We start from the raw sequence: 22164 nt of genomic DNA, 5'->3' as shown, positions 1-22164 counted from the left end.
AGGAGGAGCTGAGAGGAAGAGGAGGAGAAAACTCAATAAAAAAAAGAAAACAAGCTGCAGTGTGTTCGGCAGCTGGGAAAACGCCTGATGGAGCTGAGAGCTGGGCAGAGTGTGCGTCTGTGTGTGTGAGTGTGTGTCTGTGTGTGTTGGTAGAGGATGCAGGAGGAGGTGTGGGCATCAGTGCTGGTGTTTGTGCTCTTCAGCACGGAGAGCGAGGAGGAGGAGGAGGAAGAGGAGGAGGAGGAGGAGGAGGGACACGGACGTCCAGCTGCTGGTGGAATCAAACGCACGACGCTCACGTGGCTCACCGCTGGAGCTTCAGTCGTTAAAGGATCAGTTCACTCAAATTACAACAAATTAAAACCTTCACGTCCGTTATTTGTTTTAACGAAGACCCAAATTATGTTTTTTACCTCGTTTGAGTTTGTGGATGTGAAAAAGGAAAGTTCCGCAGGAGAGAGCAGAAAAGTTTCCTCCTGCAAAACGTTTGGCCGACGCTGGAACCGACAAACCAAAAGAGTTTCAGCTTATTTCCCAGAGACGTCTGTTTTAAATACGCGTTTGAGGAACCGAGGCTCAACGAGAAGCTGACCTTCCTCAGCCGGTGAAGAGGTGTCGAGTTTTAAAAAGCTCTGCAGATTAATCCTGTTTTTAATCTCAGATTTGCTGCGATGACTAATTTTAGAAGTTGAGATTGAAGCACACGTCTGAGATCAGGTGACATCATGACGGCTGTTTTACACTCTGACCTTTTTAAGCCGAATCACACGAAGGCGAATAACAAAAAAACAGTTTGTGCTCCTTAGAAAAATCTGTTAAATACATCTTTACTCCTCAGGAAACTGAAAAGGAGGAAAACGTGTGTGTTGTGCGATTTGAGTGAACTGATCCTTTAACCTAACGATCTGAGGTTTAACTTGGTGAAGCTGGTTCTCTGCTCTCTCTCCTGTGGCGGTGAGGTAACCCTAACCCACCAGGTAGAGGCCCGGTGCCACCGACACCTCGCCGGCTCTGAGGTCACACGCCACTGGAACGGGATGGGAGGAGGCGGGCCCAGATATTTTTAGACGCCACGGATTCACAAAACGAAGCGGCCACTTTCACCACTTCACACGAACACAACAACAGAGCCTCGGAGATACTTTAGAGTGCGCGAGCGAGAGAGAGAGCGAGAGAGAGAGAGAGGCCCGTGAGCCGCCCACGACCGCCCTTCACCCACGTCGTGTTGATTGTTTCTGACTCCGGCCGCTGTCGAGCAGTGAAACACCGGAGGAGCTTCACCGGTGGAAGGATCCGCTTCTAGAGCTGCTTTCAGACATGAACCCAGAGTTTTCCTGAGGGGCTGGATGACAAATGTCAGAGTCAGTTGCTTGACTCCCCCCCCAGGAGAAATGTCTGGAACATTGATAGCGAGCGAGTGGACGTGAGGATGACGCTCTAACACGTCTGACCCGGTCCTGCTGCTTCCTCACGTGTTGAAGATGAACTGCAGACACACGATCTGGAGCTCATGTCTGAAAACAGTTCTTCATCAGTGCTGAAGCGATGAAGACGAAGACGCTCTGGTTGTAGCAGCTGGAGGAGAACGTTGAGTTTTTCACGGCTGCGTTAGACGGGGGGGGGGGGTCGTTTGATTGTTCTAATTGTTGGTCTACACGGTTCCTACAGGTTCAGATTGGTTATTAAAAGACGACGCCCTCTCTCATCGTCTCCTCCTCCGTCCTCATTTAAAAAAAAAAACCAAAGTCACATTTGTCCCCTGCTTCAGTCCAAAGTCTGAGATCTGGAGCCTCTGTAGTCGGGTTGGAAACCGGACGGAGCCTGAACTGTGAGAATCGTTATCTTTGGTTCTTCAGGGGCAAATGTAAGCAACAGCTTCTAAAGCCAAAGCAACAGAATAACACAGAGAAGGGAAAAGCACGTGGGCGTCAGGATGTCGCTGTGATTTGAGTTTTTTTTATATCTGCCAAAACAAAACAAAGTCTTCTCGTTGATTTAAAGAAAGTTCCAGTTCAGGAAAAAGATGGAAATAAAAGACCTGGTGAAGGAGGAGGTGGTGGAGGAGGAGGAGGAGGAGGAGGGGGCGGGGCTGGAGGGTCAGTGGGAGGGACCGGTGTCGCCCTCCGACCCAGAACGTCTCCTTTCCAACAGCGAGCTGAGGTCAGAACCAGGAATGTCAGCCGCCGGACCGCCCCTATTTGTTCGTTCGATTATTCGCTAATTCTTTCCTCCGTCCATGTCCCTCTCTCTCTCTCTCTCTCTCTCTCAGCTGTCCGCCCGTCTGTCCTTCCACATTTCTCTCCGCAGGTCACTGGAGGTCACGGTCTTCTAGGTACCGGTACTCGAAAGTGAATCCCTCCTTCTTCCGCTGGCCCCATTTCTCATAGTCAAAGTAGATGTACGTTCCCTGAAGTGAAACAGGAAAACAAAGAAACCACGATGATACAGGGCTCCTCTGGTTGAGGACGTCTGGGAATCGAACCGACGAGTGGTTGTCTTATATAAACACCATCTCTAGTGTGGACCTTCGTAGAGATGTGAGACTCACCTGCTCAAACTCATCAGTGATGGTCTTGGGTTCTTCGTGCCTCTGAAACCACATCATGTACTTTGTGTGGAACCTCCACGACTGCTTCTTCAGGGCTTTGGCTGCCAGATACTGGGCCTTAGTGCCCTGCAGCCAGGAGAGAGGACACGTGCAGTGGATTAAACAAACCACAAGTGATGGAGACAATACAGGTTCTGTTTGTGCTGAAGATCTAAAAGAAACTAATCCTGAGTTTTGCACAAAATCCACATCCTAGTTATTATTTGACATTTTCGCAGTTTCTTCTGAAACACTGAACTTACAGAGACGACTCTCGATTTAACTTCTACATTAAACTTTCAGTTGGAATCACACGAACTTACCTCCAGGTAGTAAAAGATGAAGAAGAGGGTCTCGGTGGAAAGCCTCTGGTAAAACTCTACAGTGTCGGAGTGGGGCGGTGGCACCTGGTGGTGGAAAGGCAGGGTGGGGCAGGGGTTCCTCATCAGGTACTGCCTGAAACACAGAGGAGGGGAGGGGGGAGCTTAGTGGGACTGAGAGGACGAAGACAAGTGAGACACCTCTGAGACAAGAGACTCAAATAAAAGAGATTAACAGTCAGATTGTGTTTTTTTACTTGTGTCATCTCCTCATGGGGGGGACGAACTTAATTCATTTGTTTTTCTTATTTTCTAGTCTCATTTAACAGTTTGTTCTGGTGTCTTTTCTTTCATTATAATCTTAACCTTGTTTTAACCGTTTTTTTAAACATTGTTTTAACATATTTTACTTTCTTAACATGTTCTGTGCCTGAATAAAGATGAATATTATCATCAAGAATTAATAAAAACAGAGTCAGGCATTTCAGAATCATTTCACAATCATAGAAATTCTCCTCGAAGAATCTGGTTGAAGTAGAAAACGTACAAAGTGCGTTGACCCGGTCATGTGACCTGAAGTAACAAGCCTGATGAGTTTCAGTTAGAAACTAATGGGAACCATCGACTGACCCTGATGAATCCACACAAAGTGGGAACATTCCCCAGTGGGTCAAACTCTCGCTGTTTTCCATCTAAACCTCGGGTTTTTAGGTCAGTGACGAATTCACATTGTGTCTTTATGTTTCCACGTGTCCCCAAAACTGAGGACCAAGTCAAACAGAGGACGAAAGGTTTGACGTGAAAACACTCGACAGTCGGAAACAAGCAGATTAATGAAACGATTCAATAAAGACAAGTGAGGATTAATGCTTGTGAACGTGGATTATGGATATTTAAAAAGGTTTGCTTGTCATGTTTTGTTTATTATTAAACATCAACGTCAGATTCCAGTTTTAAACACACAAAAGGAGGTGTGTGTGTGTGTGTGTGTGTGTGTGTGTGTGTGTGTGTGTGTGTGTGTGTGTCACTCTCCGCCTCTGGCTGAACAACAGGTTCTGTGGGACAAGAGGTTTTGAGTGTTTGGATTTAAATGTCAATTGTACCTGTGTGGGCTGAAAGCATCGCACAGCCCCAGGATTATCTGTTCAGTGTGTGTGTGTGTGTTTGTGTGTGTGTGTGTCTGTTGTGTCACTGCACAACAAGGTGAAAATACTAAATATATATCAAATACAATGACACTATTTTTACTATGTCTCCTGGGGCGTGAATCTAAATCACAGACGGTAAATAAAGATGGTCGACACGTTTCCACGTCCTCCTACACAAACGCTGCCACTCAACCAAACAGGAGCCGGTCTCAGCTGTCAATCAAGACGTTTAACCTTGTTTTTACATCATCAACTTACTAATTAAACCAAGATTCTGACAGCATATGATATGTGTTTATGACCTATACTGCAGACAGCCACCAGGGGGTGATAAGGATTCTTTGGCTTCACTTTTGGGGAACGAAAGTCTTGGTACCAAAGTATTGACAAAGCGAAGTTAACGAATTATCTCGTGGTTAGAAAACGTGGATTCCACTGCACCTGATCCTCTCGGAGTCGGAGGGGTGGGGCATGTGCGTCCACGCCGCCTCCTCCATGGCCTGTTGGTAGAGCTGGTCTTTGGACACGGGCACCGGCCCCAGCGGACACACCCCCAGTGAGGGGGGGATGCTGACCTCTGACAGCGAGGTCTGAGGCGCAGAGGGGGCTCCGGAGGAGGATGTAGTGCTGCTCGGGAAGATGTCTGAGGAGAGGACACAGGTAAAAAACATTTAGACCCGAGTGTGTGTACACCTTTAAGACAAGTAATGTGTGTTTTATATGAAGTCACTGTTTTCAAGACACATGACTGATGAAATAAATTGTAATTTGCTGAAGTACGAGAAGGAAAAGGTGAGATGTGTTGACGGGGATTGTGGTTTGCTTATTATCACTCGAAGCCTTCACTTCAGAAAACCCTCAGGATTTAGGAGGATGTTTTTAAACTGGGCTCATTTTGTATTTGACGCCTTCGGTCTTAGTGGGTTAATGTCAGAGCCCGGATGAACCAGGGAGGAGAAGGGAGCAGGAGAGGGCTGGTGAGGATGGAGGGATTCAGAGAAGTTGAGTCAGGGACGATCAAACCAGTGTTTGCTCAGAGGAGGCTGAGGAGTGTGGGAGGTGAGATGACACTTTGCTCTGTTAAACTGCAGCTTTCCTATTGCTGCTCCGTGGTCACCCTCCTTTTACTCAGCTCCATACCCAGTGTGTGTGCGTGTTAATGTGTGTGTTACCTGGGGTGAGGTGCAGGGAAGTCACGTCTCCCTCCATCCCTGAGCTGAGTGCTGCTCGCTCGGCCATGGACTTCAGGCTGCTCAGAGGCTCCTGGGGCTGATGAGGACAGACGAGAGAAGAGACTCATGGGAAAACAGACTCTGCTGGTCGTGGGTTTTCGGAGTTGTCCTTCCTGCCCTTACGGGGGAACTCAACTTCCGCCCACCAGTGAAAACACTTTCATGGAAATCATTTGGGCTTTGCCTTTTGGGCTGTTTGTATTGATGTGACGTAACATCAGGCAGCTGACGAGCCATTTAGAAACTGAACAAGAGAATAGTATTTTCCCATACCTCGTCTTTCATGGTCATGTTGTCCTCAAACAGGGTCGAGTTCTCCGAATCCATTAGAATGCTTTCCTTTTGTGGTAGACATGAAAAGTCGGACCTTGGTAGTTTCAGGAAGCTCAGAGCTCCTGAGCTGTGACACTAGAAAGTAAAGAAACATGGATGACGTTAAGATGCCCAAAGAGGGGACAAATCATTTTGGATGCCCCCTGGTGGGTCTTTGCAGAATAGATGACGTTAAAGAAATTCCCCTAAAGATGGCTGCTGGTGGGCGTTCACTTTCCGTTGTATTTAGTGTATATATATTGATTTTAGACGTATACTTTTATAAAGCCTCTGAAGAAATGTTGATATTTGCAGCAGTCTCTGTTTTCTAGCTCTGCTACACTACAGTAGCGTTAGCATTAGCACATCATGAACTCGACTTCCCACATCCTAGCATTAACAGGAGGGAGAGTTACTGTATTTTTTAAAGGAAACTAAAGGCCTATCTTTTTATTCTGACTTTAAACCACTGGTTTTATATTTATCTTTATCCATCGAGCGGTGATGATATCAATGGGTGAACTCTAACTCTCTATGACTCCTGGTAACTGCTCCCATCGAGTATAAACCAGCTCCCCTCCCAACGCGTTAAACTCCTGTGGCTGAGTGGGAGCAGATCCCTGCAGCCTGCTGCTGGTGAGAAGAGTGAAACCAGTGAGTGGAGGCTGTTACAGCAACATTCTCATGTTTGTATTCTCACCTTCATGCCATCGGAGGACTGCGAGAAGGACAGCGGTCCGTTCAGCAGGCTGCTGCCGCTCACCATTTTGGCATCACTGTAGGAGCCCGGCGATGGAGAGCTGGACGACAAAGTGATAGAGCCCAGTAGACTGGGACCAGTGTCCTTACTGGGAAGAGGAGGAGAGGAGGAACAGAGGGTCAGCAGGTCATAAAGAGGGAGAATCTAGCTATTAAAAATAGACAAACCACAGAAGAAGAAACGTTCCCATGTTTTTTTTAAAATGAATTCAGACTCACGGCTGATTGGCTGAGGAGGTCAAAGATGAGGGTTGGCTGTTTTGTGATTGGCTGACCATGTTGAGGGCGGAGTCTGTTGTGCTGTCGCCTACCACAGCACTGTAACCTACGTGACGAAGGAAAAAAGAAATGAGTAAAAAGTAAAAAAAGAGTTTTCAACTCATCGTATATTAACTGTGATAAACAGTAAATACAGAATGAACTGGTCATGAAGTTCACTTTAAGAGGAACTCTGACTGTTTCCAGTAGTAAAGTTAGTGGGTGTGTAGATTCCGGTGAGACCACCAGTACCCCCACACTGTGTTACATGATCCTGTCACTATTTGATTTTAAGTTTGGCTGATTCGTCTGATAAAGGACGGAGAAGCTGGACAACCACTGAGCCTCACTCCTGCAGACAGATACTCACTGGTGCTTCCGTTCTGCTTCTGTCGGCTCGGCGGTCTGACGGACAGAGACGAGTTTCCTCCCACCACTCCGCTCCCCACTGGTCCAGAGTTTCCTCCGTTGCTCCCGATGATGCCGACTCCGCTTCCTGGAGCCAGGCCTCCCACCGGGCTCGGTGACATCAGAGACATCCCCTGCATCCCCGACTGGCTGGAGCTCAGACCCAGAATCCCAGAGCCGATGCTGCCCATCGATGTGGACGCGCCCAGTAGACCTCCTGATGAAGATGTCGGCCCGCCGACTGTGATGTTCCCACTGCCGATGGATCCCAACGCGCTGTTGGAGGTTGTGGTGCTGACGCCTCCCAGGGAGCCCGGTAAACCTGGTAAGCCGGAGCCGACGGCGCCTGAGGCGGCTGCCTGAGCGTACGGTGCTGGGGTGGAGCTGGATAGGAGGCTCGCCATGGTGCTCAGGGATGCCGGCATCCCTGATAAGCCGAGGCCCCCGGACATCGGGCTGGTGGTGAGGGAGCTGGACATGCCGCCTTTCCCCAGAGAGAGTCCCAGACCGAGGCCGAAGCTGTTGGAGGTCTGCGAGGGCCCTGACGGAGGCAGGGAGTTTGAACTCAGGAGCCCCTGTATGCTGGCATTGGGGGGAGAGGAGGTGGAGGAGGCGGGGTGGCTGTTGATGCTGGGGCAGGCTATAGGTGCAGAGGAGGAGGAGCTCACTGAGTTCTTGGCCGGCTGCTGCTGGGCCGATGGGTGCGGCGGCTGCTGGGTGGCGTTGCTGTAGCTGCCAGCGGAGGTGTTGGAGAGCAGCCCCCCCGAGTTGGTGAAATGACTGTTGCCCCCCGAGCCGCTGCTTCCACCCCCAGCCATGGTCGCCATAGAGACCAGCGAGGAGGGGTTCAGTCCTGAGACGGAGGAAGAAGAGCAGGAGGAAGAGGAGGAGGAAGAGGAGGAGGAGGAGGAGGAAGAGGATAACGAGGAGGAGGGGTTTCCGTTCTTCACAGGTGACTGAAAAAGAAGTAAGAAAAGGTGTTTGATGTAAACTGTCCGGCAGCCGGAGCGTTGAACGTTCAGCTTTAGAAACAAGTTTTACATTTAAAAATAACAATACCTGAAAATGTGTGAATATATTTAGTTATATTAGAACAGTTACTTTAATAATTTATGAATCTATCAATTAACCAGAAAAACGTGAGAGTATAAAAGTTAGATTCAGAAAATCAGCACAAGTCTGTCTTTCATTAGAAGATCATCCAACTTCAGAGTTATCTTCCCACTGACTGATCAATAAATTATATTATTGTTGTGACAGAATGTTTGTGTGTCCCAGGAGGCTGCATTAACAGAGGTGTGTGTAGACTCACCTGACTAACTTCACTGTCTGTTGAACGTCCTCTCTTCTTGTCATCCTCTGAGTTCTCCTGAAAGAGAACAACATGCAGGAGATTGTGATTATTCAGGTCTCAGTCTATCAGAAAAGTTTCTCATTAAAGAAATGTTAGGGAAGCGAGACTCGACTGTAGCTGTGCTGAACATCGACCAAGCTTCAGTTCAAACTGCTCCTGGATAATTAAAAGTTAAAACTACAACCAATTGAACTTCTGCTTTCCCAGGAGTCCTTGAACATCTCATCCTTTACATTCACCTTGATGCCAAAGTCTAACTTCCTGCCAGCAGCGTTTATCGGCTCCACGCCTTCTGTTCAGACACATCAGACTTATAATAACTCCTCTCACTGCGTGCTGTCGGTGGGCGGATCGGAAGAACAGATGATATAATGGTGAGAGAGCAGAACAATGGGAGCAGATGGCAGGGCTCTACAATCACAGATACAAAGGCAATTATCTCCTAGTTATGTTTTTGATGTCGGCCCGACTTGACTTGAACTTCACTTTCAGAAATTAGATCGTTTTAACTCTTTGATTGGGTCACTGAGGAGATAACTATGAGGTAGATGGTTGTTGGTGGAAAAGCAGAGGGTCGAGAGACGCTCGGTAACGTTGGGTAAACAGAATATTATAAAAAGCTAATATAAACCCTCTTAACAAGATGATTGACAGCTTCCCCAGCGCCAGTACAGGAGTTTGTTTCTCTGCCCCAGAAACAAACGTGTTGGAAGCACAACACACAACCGGAGAAAGTTCCATCGAGACCAGTGACAATGTTTTACGGTGGTTACACTTTTATATCTTTCACTTCAATCTTGCACAAACATCACTGTATCACATTGTTCCCAAGATATAAAAAACAAGAAGAACACAAACGTTACTGAAGTGCCAATGTCCAGAAGCTCAATGCGTGTCGCACCAGAAAAGGTACAAAGTTCTACCAGTGACACATGTGTTCACATTGGAGCTACCAAATGTTACATTCATTTCATGAACAGAAAAAGACTCAATCTCAATGTCAAAAGTGCAGGAAATGTAAATTTGTGGACTTCCATCAATAACCAAACTCTGAAGAAGATTTCCTACCGTAGTGCAAGTGGCAGGCGAGGGGGGGATGGGTGAAGATGAGGTGGTGGAGGTGGGTGTGCTGCTGGAGTGCTGGAAGATCTCGTCCTCCAATGTGGACTGTCCCGGCGGGGAGGTGGCGAGCAGCGTCTGAGCTGCAGGGAGCAGGGACACAGAAGAGTTCAGTAACAGTCTCCGGCCGATGGAACAAGCTGCGTTAACACGTTGACGCTCACAAGCTTCACTGAACGTGGGTGCATCTGTCTTCAGGACCAGACCACCTGAGCTGAGACTCAGCCCTGCTCACACTAATGAGGATATTTTGCTAAACAAACTTTTCCCTGTGTTTGAAACACAAGCACACGTTTCAAGTCACTAAACTCGTGCTTCAGTGCTAAGTGCAGATTCTCAAAAAGTGGGCTTCCTGTGTCGGGGACAAGGGCAACAACAGCAGCTAAAACCGGTTGACAGGAGAACAAGCTCACCAAGCATGCTCACAGAGTTCTTCTTTGGTATGTGACGGATCGCTGATGTGGACTTTATCGCCACCTAGTGGCCCGGCATGCCTGTTTAAGTGTCTGTGGTAATTTTTTGCGTTCTCATCTGCGAGGAGCTGAGGCTGAATCTCTGAGAGAAGCTTTCCACAGAGTAGACAAGGCCTCAGTCTGATCTAAGAGCCCCAGAGTGGATTTGACATAATTCTGCACTGAATTCAGGAGTGAAGGTCATGGACGTCTCTGTGGTTCAGCAGCTACACTGATGGGAAATTCAAAAAGTAATTATACAACAGTCTCCTGATGAACAGCTTTAGAAGGACTGGACCTCTGAATCATCTTCGCTACACATGCAGAGGCTCATAGTGCAGCTTATTGCAAATAAACGCATCCCTGCTGCTCTGTTTGTGCCTGACGTCAACACTCCTGGGTTTTCGAGCCCTTAAAATGTGGATTTTTGGAAAACGCTTCAGTCTGGACAGATATAAATGGAGACTCATACTTTAAAATGAGAATGTATTAGCGTGGACGTGATAACTAGATGCTGTGGATGTCTTTATCAGTAGTTATCTGACTTTATTGTTCAAAAAATAAACAAAGACACCTGATTAAAGCTGAAGGCGAGTTACATCCAGCTCTGCCTCTACTTACGAATGTCTTCCAGATCCAGGTCGTCGTACAGAAACTCGTTCTCCTCAAAATCTGGATCCTGCGACGAGTCAATGTAGTACTCCACATCGTCCTGAAATAAAGGAAATGATCACATCTGCATTACTTCAATGGTATTCCTCAGGTTTTACACAAACAACAGTTTGATTTTCCATTGAAACAGAAGGTTACAGTGCAGCCAGTAAGGAATCATATACATATACAAATATAAAAGGTTTTCAGAAGCAACAATTCAAACTGTAAAGAATACAAAGTTCAGGCCCAGAGTTTTTTTCTAAAGAGCAAACCTTGATCTTCTTGATGGAGTCCACCTGCAATGAGTCGTTGTCCAGCATCCTCAGTATTGTTTCCAGCATCCGGATGTGGTATCGATGCTTCTCAATGAACTTCTTCAGCTCCTCAATCCGGTCCTGCTTCTGCACATGGAAAATGAATCGAGGGAGCGGGAAAGTTATTTTAAAGTCTAACTTCTGTCCCCCCAGACTTTTGGTTTAAAGTTTTAAAGTTAAGACACTTCTGAACGAAAGCTGTTTGTCTCTACACAAACTTTTTAATTTGATTTAGACAGTGTCACTTTAACAAAGGACCATGAACCTCCTCCGTGTCAGAAAATGGGAAATGAACTGAACTAAAAAAGCCGAAACAAACGTCAAATAAATGTTTTGAAAAGATGGTTTCTATCATTTCAGACTGTTTGTCATCACACTGATGTTTGTTCCAAGTCTGTATCTTTCTGATGAGTTTGGTTTTAATTTACCTAAACAACAACCCCATCATGTTTGGAGCTGATCTGGAGAAACCGGTGAATCCAGGACCACCCCCCCCCCCTTTGTTCACTCTGAGTGCTTCTCCATTTGGTAAAATGATTCTTTCATTCCAATGCAAAACATAAATTTGAATGAATTATTCATTAAAATAGTAAAGAACAAAATGGCCCTTTAGCATTAAGTCCTTTAAAAATTTACAACAATGAGAGAATCCCAGTGGTGAGTAAACATATAGGAGGTTTAACAGTATGCGAGTGGGAGGCGCTGCTATATGTTCCCTTTACGGCTTAATGCATCATACGCCCCACTTCTGATTTCAATATTTAATTCTTCAACTCGTTCACAGTTAATTCATGTTCTGAAGCACTCGACTGCGTCAAACGCCTTTTATTATGTATTTATCAATCTTTTTTCCCCTTTTTGAGTACATCTATATTCTGGGGTCAAACGTGTTCCAGTTTATATCTTGAACAAATTCCGGATGTTTCTTGTCGGTGAAAGCCTCAGAGGCGGCGCTGTGGACGACCGGCTGTTCTGAGAGGATTATTAAAACACCACAGCTGCTAAAACACAGACGTTAGACGCATGTTGTTCGTCTGCTGCTGCCGGACGACGTTAGTGGAGGAGGCAGAGTGGAACATATTAATGTGTTTCATCTCAACACATATTAATGCTGCCTCAGCACATGAACACGAGGATTTCACTGTGCTGAGTGCAAACAGGCGACATTTTAAATTCTTTATGTTCCACTCACACTAGTTATGTTTTATGGTACAAATTGTTTTTTTAGTCTCAGCCAACGTTTTACTAATTTATGAAGATTGAAATAAGGCAGGTCCAGTTTCTGTTGTTCACTCAGCTGAAGGCATCGGTTGAGCATCTATTTTAATCCTCAACCTTGAAAAGCTATTAAAGAAATATCTAACTTATTAGTTTCTTTAAGTTTGGTCCATTTGCTAACATGGAGGCGTGTACTACAGCCAGCCACCAGGGGGCGAATCAGGTGTTTTGGCTCAACTTTTGGGAGCAGAGACTAAAGAGGAAGGACGATGCATCTCCACTTCTGGAGCCAGAGTCAGTGAAGTAGCGATTGGGGGGGGGGGGGGGGGGGGGGGGTGGAGCCTCAGAATAAAGATCCTGAGTCAGACCCACCTGTCAATCACGATGTTTCACCTGGTTTTTTTAACCATGAAATAACTCATTAAAACCCAACTTATCAGAATCAAAAGACAATAGAACGACATGTACTTTGTGTTTTTAGTCTGGTCCATGTCCCATCTGCTAACATAGAGGAGGCAGAGTTTATGACTTCAACATCTCTAGACTCAGAGACACACAAATAAAACCCCTCTGGGTCTCATGCATAAAAAGATCCTATGTGCAAATTCCATGCTCGGAGCAAACAATCTGAAGCAGTTACAGAGAAAGTCGTCTTGATCCAAAGGAAACAAGTTGCAAATATTTCCTGTCGTCATAACAAAGACGTAATTTTCAAGACAGTGAAAGTGCGAGGCCACGCAGAACCTGCTCCATCTCGTGTTCTTTAAAACGACTGCTGTGTCCTCCAGGGTCAAGTCAAAGAGCGTTTCTATGAATGAGGCCCCTGGAGAGGACGTAAGAGACGTGGTCAGCGAGGTTCTCCTCATCGGGGAGCGACAGAAGATGAATGGAGGACAGAGGAGCTCGGTGAGGCTGAGGGTCGACTGATCTGAGTCAATGGAGGGAAACCACACAGAGCAGAGAGGAAAACAATGAATGAATCAGAGACGAGGAATAAACTAACCTCTTTGTCTCCTTTCTTTTTTTTGGTCTGGACCGACAGAGACTCCACTTCACTCTCAAACTGGTCCACCTGCATGTTCAGTGTGTCGATCATATTCTGAGGAAAGAGAGGAAGAAAAAACAAGAAAGGGGAAATTAATATCACAGCAAACGTGACACGGCTCTAAAGTGGGTGTTAGTGTTAAAAGTGGAGAAGAAGATCCACAAGGTTCAAAAGACCAGGAACAATTGACGATGATGAAATAACACGTTCATTAAAGTTAATCATACATTTAAGTTCAAGACAAGTCAAAATATATTTGAGCAGAGTGTTTTGTTTACTGTCATAGCTGTGTATTGTCTATATTTTACACTATGTGGTGAAGACAAAGATCATTTTCCATTAAGTTCTCAAACAACTAACTTTCTATTTGAACCCAAACAGGTTCATGCAGATGTGTTTTCACCTGCAGCTGTCGTCTCTCCTTGTTAAACATGTTTTCTGACTAAATGAATGTTCCTGTGCACAGATGATCATTTCATAATAAAATGAAACTCACCGTTAGCCACATCCCGACCTCCTCCTTCTCCCTCTGGGCCGGATCGACCTTCTGTGCCAGACCCAGTCCTTCTTTTGAGTAGGCTTTCGTCTTGGTTTCTCTTTCCACTATCTTGAACCGCTCCATTTGCTGCAGACAGAAACAGAAAAGAAAAGAAAAACATAATTAAAACTTGTACCTATTAAATCAACGTTTATAATGTTCACGTTAATCCTAATGACACCCACGTTTACCATGTCTCTGTGAAGACGCCACAATGACTGAGTTCAGATTTAGATAATAATTCCCGAGTCTGTCTGACTGTGGCTCAGCTGCACAACTCACATGTGTAATGTTAAGGGCTCAAAGAAGTCCAGTGCAGAATTGGGTTGGAATCGAAAACACGCATCACGTGAATCTCTACAGCAGCCTTGATATTTACAAAATACTAATATTGGGAAATTATATTGACTTATTTTTGTGTGAACTGCATTTCACAAAATGAAATGGATAACAAACGCCAACAAACACGAGGATGATGAGTGTTACCAGTCGATCACTTATCTGGTTATGGATCAATAACTCCTAAGACCTGAAGTTTGTCAAATACATTTGTAAACTTTTCAAGAGTCTGAAGAGTTGAAATCAAACTCCACCAGCAGAGTGAGCGGCACCATGAACATGATGTGAGCTCCCTCTTCAGTTCCTACTCACCGTTTCTATGAGTTTGCGATTCTCGACTAGCTGCCGTTTGTCTTTGATCTCGTTGGATGCCACCCACGTCTTGATCTGGTCTCGAAGACGCTGTGGGACCAGGAGCAGAGGAGGAGGCAGAGGAGCGGAGAGCGGGGGAGGGAGGGAGAGAAAGGGAGAGAGAGAGAGAGAGACATGAGTGAAGTGTGTGGGGCGTGCAGAGACTCGTCTTCAACTGTCATGGACGGTGAATTTCAACTGGCTTGGCTTTAAGTTTGGTTCTCATGGAAACATGGAGCTGAAGCGTACACACGGCTTCTGGCTTCATGTCATTTATTGCCCCACAGCAAACAATATTCAACCTTTCATCCATTGTCAGAACATGAGACCTCAGGTCGACCAGTTTCTGCCTCAGCTGCTGATTGGCTACAAACTGGACGACGAGGAAGCCTTCACACACAGGAAGTGGAGCCACAGCTGATAAGAACCAATCAGGTGGCTGCATCATCATCTTTTCCACATGTCTCTGTTGTTGTGCATCCAGACAAAAGCTGACTCTTGTTTAGTTCTGGGTAAAACCTGAGAGCATTTGAACATCGACAGATTGAATTGATTTATGCTTCAGGTCATGTCTTGGTTTTTACCTGTAGCTTTTTAATCTCTTTCTTGAGGTCTGCTTCATATTTCTCCTTTTGGTTGGCGTTGGCTGCATTGTGAAGCTGCACACAAGAGACAACAGGTGAAATATTTAAAGGAACAACGTGCACATGCTTGCCACACATTCATAACAACAGGAGGAGGATTAAACTTGTGCTCTGGAAATACAGAGCGATTTAAGAACCAATATACAAAATCATGTCATCTGTTTTGTGGTATTGATCTCACGTCATAACACAGTTAAATGGGGTCAAATACAAACATCAGAGGAAAATATAAAATCAGCAGAAATCACAGGAATAACTAAATGTCTGAGTTAACTCAAGCTGCTGATAATATAACCACAGCAGTATAATAAATACAGGATATAATGAGGGGAACAGGGCGACTGGGATCTGTGCTTAGTGAACCACTAAGAGGTTTGTGCCTCTTTATTGTCCAAACAGATCTGTGCTCTGGGCCTGCGGGCTGCTGGGAGCTCAGGGCCGACCACTGTTTAATAATAATAATATTAATAATAATAATAATAATGAGGACTGCACATTCTGCTGTGGTTCATTTACTTATTATGACTGCAAACGCAAATCCCAGTTCAACACCCTTATAAAGAAAATAACCATAAGCAAGAAAACCATTAAATCACTGCAGCTCATGTGAAACGTGAGAGTTGTGTTGAGATTAACACGACAATATCCACACAATCTTGTAACGGTCAAAATTTGGTTGAATGCCAGTTGAAGCAGACACACGTGTTCCGTTCACAAGCAAAGTTTACAAGCATCTGGGTTTTATGATTGTTCCCTGATCGACACGAAATTATAATTTTGTCATCAGACCAAAATATGGCTCCGGGGAGAAATAGTGAAATTTTCTTATGATCTGATTAAAACTCTCAGTGAGAATGTGCAGAGCTGCAATGATCGGTCAATTGAGTGAATAACTGAAACGTTAATATGGAAAGGACATTGATTTTCCTCTGACATGACATTGTGACAGCATTTTCTGATGTTAAACAGACAAAAACATAATTGACAGAACAATTTGAATATGAATTGAAAGGTAGAAGAAGAAAAAAAAAGTTTCACAAACCTTGTCACAGTCCCTCCTCACCTTTTGCCAGATGTCTTCGAACTGTTCTACACCTTCCGCTACTTTTTTCAGACATCGATCTATTTCACCTGGAGGAGGCGAGAAGGAGCAGAACATCAAGAAGGTTTAGAGAAATTATTAAATATGAAGATGTCAAAACACCAGGGGCGAGTTCAAAGAAGCGGATCAGCCGATTTAAAAACAGAAAACATCTTTTTAAGTTATTCCACGCTACAGATTCGAGAGGATTAACTCGTCAGCATAATCTCAGTAAAAGCGTGGACCTGCTTTTTTTTTTTTATATAAAAACACGTCACGTTGATGCTCGAATTTCAAATCACACACACGGAAAAACAACAAACGCAACACAGAAGAGTCGGGCATTAGCAAATTGTGTCCGACATCTCATGAAATATGCAAATCACTAAAAGGTGCATTAAGCTTGTAGGCAGGAGGACGTACACACACACACACACACACACACACACACACACACACACACACACACACACACACACACACACACACACACACACACACACACACACACACACACACACACACACACACACACACACACGCACACACGCACACGCACACACGCACACACGCACACACGCACGCACGCACACACGCACGCACACACAATCAGAGGAAGGCCGTGGAGTCAAACAGGCGGTGACAGGAAGTGAAAATCATTTAGGTCTTCTTATCACCACCATGTCCCAGATTAATGTTTTCTTCAAGTCACGTGACAAACATAAGTTGTTCGCTAATAAACATAATCAGGAAAAATCGTGTTCTTATGCAGTTTGATTATTTTTAGCACAGAGATTATGGATGTAGTGAAGTGAGAATAGGAAAAATGTGGAGGGTCATCTTTCAATATATATATTTATGGCATATTTTCCGTTTTAGATCATATTAGCCGCAGCATATTTGTAGTTTGGACAAAACAAGACACGTGGAGAAATGCTCTGACGTTTTACAGACTAAACGATTAACTTAGAAGTTATTAGTGGATTAATTGATGATAAAACTAATTGATAGGTGAATCTGAGTCACTGTTATGTGTCTGGAGTCTGTGAAGGAGAATCAGAAACAGATGAATACATCAGTTGATATGAACCTTTGGCAGAAATATCAGTATCTGTGTTACTGTTTCCGATATTCAGCCGTGTTTCAACTTCTATCTCAACGTGGCTCTGACTGTTATTTGATCAACTGTGCGGCCACTCGGAGAAACGAGGGAAGACTCAACAAATGAGAGGAAACAAAGTTGAGTCCGACCTTAAACAGCCTGGACGTTAAGACACCGCTGCGGGGGTGTTATTTTTAGATGAAAGTCTACCTCCTCTGTAATAATACATTACAACTTGACAGAGCCGGGTCGCTGCCTGCGCTCCATCTTTATTCAGGACGAGATTTAGGGGGAAATGCATGTTTAGTTTTTTTCAGAGAGGGAAGTCAGGAGAGTGCACGTGAAGAGATGAGTGGAGCTGACAGAGAATCATTCAGGATGAATTCTGTCAAAAACTGTGTTTTCAGCCCTGTGGTGACAAATGGCAGCTGGAAATAACATCACAAGAAAAAGGACTCCCAGGAAGAGTTCTGTGGGACGGGGGGGGTTTCTGTCTGTACACAAAGGTCTGGGTTGGGTTACGAGAGAGACGCTGTGGTGTTGTGTGTTCAGCTTTGGATGCTGGATATCATCAGAGCAGTTCCAGACATCAATCAACGCAGGATTCACTGTTACAGTCCGGGCTGTTTAGATTCAAACTAATAAAAGCAGCGAGAAAAGAAGGGAGGAGCCGCGGAGGAGACACATGTTGACGGGCCTCACTACAAAGTGTGTGTTCGTGTTTGTGTGTGAGCTGTGAGCCAGCACGTGGACGTCATGTAACCGTGACCACAAAACAGGAAGTGTCAACATTTGCCAAACCAGAGCGTGCGGGGTGATATGGAATATTCCAATTTAATATTCAACTGATCATTGATAGGATAATTCTCATACACGCAGGCGCACATGCACACACACCCACACACACACACACACACACAGAGAGTAAGCTCACCTTGAAGTTTCCTTTTATCGGCCATGACTGATAACTAGGATGATGTCTTCATGCCTTCTTTCACTGCAGAGAAACACAAACAAAGAGTATGTATTAATTAAAAATGCAATTCACATAATGAGTTAAAAACCTGTGTTTCAGAGAGTGAGTTTGAGCTGGTTGCATTCAATGACATTTCCTCTGCATGTTCCATCACATGATTTAGCATGGAGGCACAAAGAGATGCTGATGTAAATCATCAATGTTTCTTTAGTCCAGGATGGGACAAATATGGAGATTTGTTGAGCTCGGCAACCAAAATTATTGAATCTTTCCTTCTCTCATGGAAGTACTTTTATATCCCCCATCATGGTGTAGTCAGATCTTAGTATAGTATAGGAGTGTTCAGGCCTCAGGTGTTGTTGCACCACATTCTGTGACAGAGGTGTCAGCAGATGATGTGAAGTGCATCGTGGGCACAGAAAAAACGACCAATTATTCATTAATGGCTTCTGACTGTTTGAGTAGAATTTCATCTGAGCTGTTCTCACTGTGGCTCCTGCATCTATTGTCCTCCGGTGAGGAGCGAGTTGTTCTGATATCAGCTTCGGAAATGTCTCTGCCGATAATTGACGGGTCAGGTAATGCAGTGTTAGCCAGAGCTAGCTAAAGTGTCAGCATGTAGTTTTCACGCTGGAGAGTCCCACGAGTAAAATGGCGGCGTGTGCAATGTTCAAGACTTCAGCTTCGAGAGGTGGCACGAGCAATCTTTTGAGGAACCGTCACACAAGAGCAAAACAAGATCAGAGGACGGACTGCTGCGGCAAACTTTGGAAACCAAATTCAAACTTCACTAATTTGACAAAGAAAGCTGAGAGCAAGAAAGATACACAGAAATCTTTTCGAGTTAATTTCACTTCTGTTGTCAAACTAGATAAAAAATAAGTTCTATGACAGGCTGGGGAAATGGTAGAAGAACATCTCTACTCAGCTTTGTGCCAAATGAGGTGGTTTAATGTTTCCTCTCGCCTCAGTGAACGTGTAATAAACTGTTCTGCTCGACTTTTCCTTTCATGGCTGAGCAACAACTTACACTGGAACTTCACAGCTGCCGCTTCGTCAAATTTAAAAGTGGATCCTCTTGACCTGGAGCAGAACCTGAGCTGTGTTCAACGAAGATGACAATATGCCGTCTCGGCTTTAAGGCCGGTTATCACGTTCGGACACACGTGAACAAAGAAGTTTCTGATCACGCTGCAGAAACGTAATATTTATAACGTTGTACTGACGCACACCCAGAGGGAAGCTAACGGCTACAGGAAAGAATAACACGCACCAGTTCAGCTAATTTGCTAACGGTGTTATCATTATCCACAATTTGCGGACTTGGACCCATCAAGGCTCCTTGGTGGATGTATTACATGTATGTAATTAATATAGTTTATTGTTCAACTTAACGCCTCCATAATTATGAATGACAACAAAGATGCTTTCAGGTGCATTTTGACATCCAAAGAGCAGCTGAGCATTTAATTTGAACGAGTCATTTTTAATTAACGCGTCTTTAAACCAACAGCTACGTGTACAAGTTACGAGTCTCTCAATCAAAACAATAACAAAAGAACTAGGTTGATTGCATCATGATGCAGCATGGGATCATGGGAGTTGTTGTCTTCTTCACCATTGCTGATTGAAATCTACCTGGCGACGACTCATCGGCAAAATATGTTCACGGATGATGTAATGTATAAAAGTTGTATTCAAGTCATGCAGCAGGAGTGACGGAACAGCCGATTGGCTAAAAGGCTAGCATGGTGCTTTTCCTTTGCTATAGATAATCTTCTGAGCAGATTGCACAGAATGGAATCTGTCACTGAAATCTGCCTAAAAACTACTGATTTATGTTGTAAAATGATGTGAATTTTTGGTATTAAAACAACTCATCTGAGCCCTGAAATACAACCAATCACTGCACCTCATAATGATTTCACATTTGCATTTGTTTTTCTGTTTGAATTAAGAATGAATTTCAGGGCATTGTTACATGAAGCATTTAAATGAACAGTGTGCAGACGCTGCTTGAATGAATTTGACTTGATCGTAATAAAATTGACCAAGTTATCATATTTTGCTGCTGTCGTTGTGCTAGCAGGAAGTTTAAGGCCTTGTATTATTTTTCGGTGATGTTTGTTAGAATGTTTTTTGTAATTAAATATTACAAACACGTCTCAGTATAACTCAAAGTAAGGATTTAACGCGGAGACTGAATTTGTGATACGCTACAGGGGAGAAAGAAAACTGCATCGTTCAAAATGAAACCAATAAGGCGGATAGGATCTTGAAAGACTTTAACGTCTATTACAACATTTATATAGTTGCAAGGTTTCAGATAATTGTACTTAGAGTGTGCACATCAATGTGGATTATTGAAATCCTAGATACTATATTAATATTGATCATCTGAAGGTTTCCTGCAGGTACAGAGATGCTGAACTTGTGACCTCCTAGTTCATGCTGCAAAAAAATATATAATCTAAAGATATTTGTGATATAACAATGAATCTGATGGGTTTAAGTCTTATATATGTGTCCTACTTTTTGACTAAAACCTGTTGAAACCCTTGTTTGTTTTTTTCTGCACCGAGCCTCTTTAATATTTAATGGTTCTGAGATGACGGTGGTCTTTGACAGTTTAACTCCATTTCCCCAGTTTGAGCTGAGGAACACGTTGGAAACCAGGACATCAGCTGCTGGTTAGAAACGTGCATCGTGTGTTGACCTGAACAAACAAGGAGGTGTTGTTTTTAGCATTTCCTCCACAACGCGCGGACACATGTGGAGCAGCTGCGGACTCGAACCGCCGGTTTCTGCACCGGATTCACGGTGAAATGTGAACAAACGGACGGAACCACCGGGAGCGGGGGGTCAAACATTTCTAATCCCGGGATGTTTATCAACACGGCGGGCATCGCCAGTCCCAGCTCCGGGGCACCGACCCCCGCGCGGACCCACTTCGCTAATCGACCCGGCCCCGGAGGAGAAGCGATATTTGATCCGTTTTCCGGAGCAGAAACACGGACACGGAGCAACGTGGAGAGACGCAGCTTCCCACCGGCGGCGCTGCCTGATGTGGAGAGAGGAGAGAGGCGGAGAGACACGGAGGGGGACGGTTCACAAACCCATCACCTCCGGCTGCAAGGGTCACTTACCCGGACTGTTCCGAGTGACGGTCTCGGTCCTCGGTCGCCTCCACTTCCTCAAACCTTCAGGGATTCAGTAAAATGGCTTATTTTCTAAAATGTTCACAATTCTTCTCGCTAAACAATCAGTCCGCACATCCAAGATGGCCGCCAGGAACTCCTCCTCCTCCTCCGAGGCCCTGGTGGACACGAGGCCCGCCCACCTCACCCGCGATTGGTCCACTGTGGCCCCTTGCGATCTTCTATTCGTCAAAACCCTCTGTCGGTCAAACATGCTTGTTTACTACATCCTGTACAACTCGGCCTGTGATTGGCCGCAGGGCATTGTGGGCCTTGGAGTTCGTCTTATTTAGTTATTTGTTCGTTTCAGATGAACTACAGTTAAACTGACTGATTGATTTAAATATATGAAAATAAGCATAATACGAAATAATAATAATTATAACTATATTAACAGCAATAGATCAATTTATTCACTAAAATCCATAATGAAATTTATTCTCTTACCAATATTTTAAACAAACGAATACTCGACACATATTCGACTACTCGTCACATGGTTTACTACCTCCGGTACAGCTCGCCCTGTGATTGGCCGCAGGGGGTTGTGGACAATGGAGTTCATTTATTTGTTCATTTCAAAGATCTGCTGGTTTGATTTGTTATTGTTTGTAATTCATTTGATTTAAATAAGAAAATACAATACGAAATAAAGATAATAATAATAAATATTATTACTATAATAGCAAAAAGGTCCATTTATTCTCAAAATGTCTGTCTGAATTACCTTATTATGGAATCTATTTCTATTACCAT

At 44.5% G+C, this 22164-nt stretch overlaps 1 protein-coding gene across 2 annotated transcripts; it reads right to left on the bottom strand.

Annotated features, from left to right (window-relative positions):
* Positions 1-982: 982 nt before the first annotated feature.
* LOC128462053 (CCR4-NOT transcription complex subunit 3) lies at positions 983-21518 on the bottom strand. Of its 2 annotated transcripts, none has more exons than XM_053447296.1 (20): positions 21358-21518; positions 18170-18232; positions 16095-16183; positions 14993-15067; positions 14370-14459; positions 13677-13805; positions 13139-13234; positions 10876-11004; positions 10571-10661; positions 9447-9580; positions 8337-8393; positions 6987-7980; positions 6578-6683; positions 6300-6447; positions 5561-5695; positions 5228-5324; positions 4497-4698; positions 2911-3043; positions 2549-2674; positions 983-2407 (listed from the first exon to the last, which is right to left on the bottom strand). In XM_053447296.1, exons 2-20 carry the CDS (start codon positions 18192-18194, stop codon positions 2309-2311), a joined length of 2955 nt encoding a protein of 984 aa, XP_053303271.1. In that variant the 5' UTR covers positions 18195-18232; positions 21358-21518; the 3' UTR covers positions 983-2308. The 2 variants fall into 2 exon arrangements, with proteins under 2 accessions (XP_053303271.1, XP_053303272.1); XM_053447297.1 differs by having other exon boundaries at positions 16116-16183.
* Positions 21519-22164: the final 646 nt, after the last annotated feature.

Source organism: Pleuronectes platessa, chromosome 18 (assembly GCF_947347685.1).
Source record: "Pleuronectes platessa chromosome 18, fPlePla1.1, whole genome shotgun sequence".
Taxonomy (NCBI): domain Eukaryota; kingdom Metazoa; phylum Chordata; class Actinopteri; order Pleuronectiformes; family Pleuronectidae; genus Pleuronectes; species Pleuronectes platessa.
The sequence above is the reverse complement of the archived record's forward strand: the minus strand, read 5'-3'. Positions and strand labels throughout refer to the sequence as shown.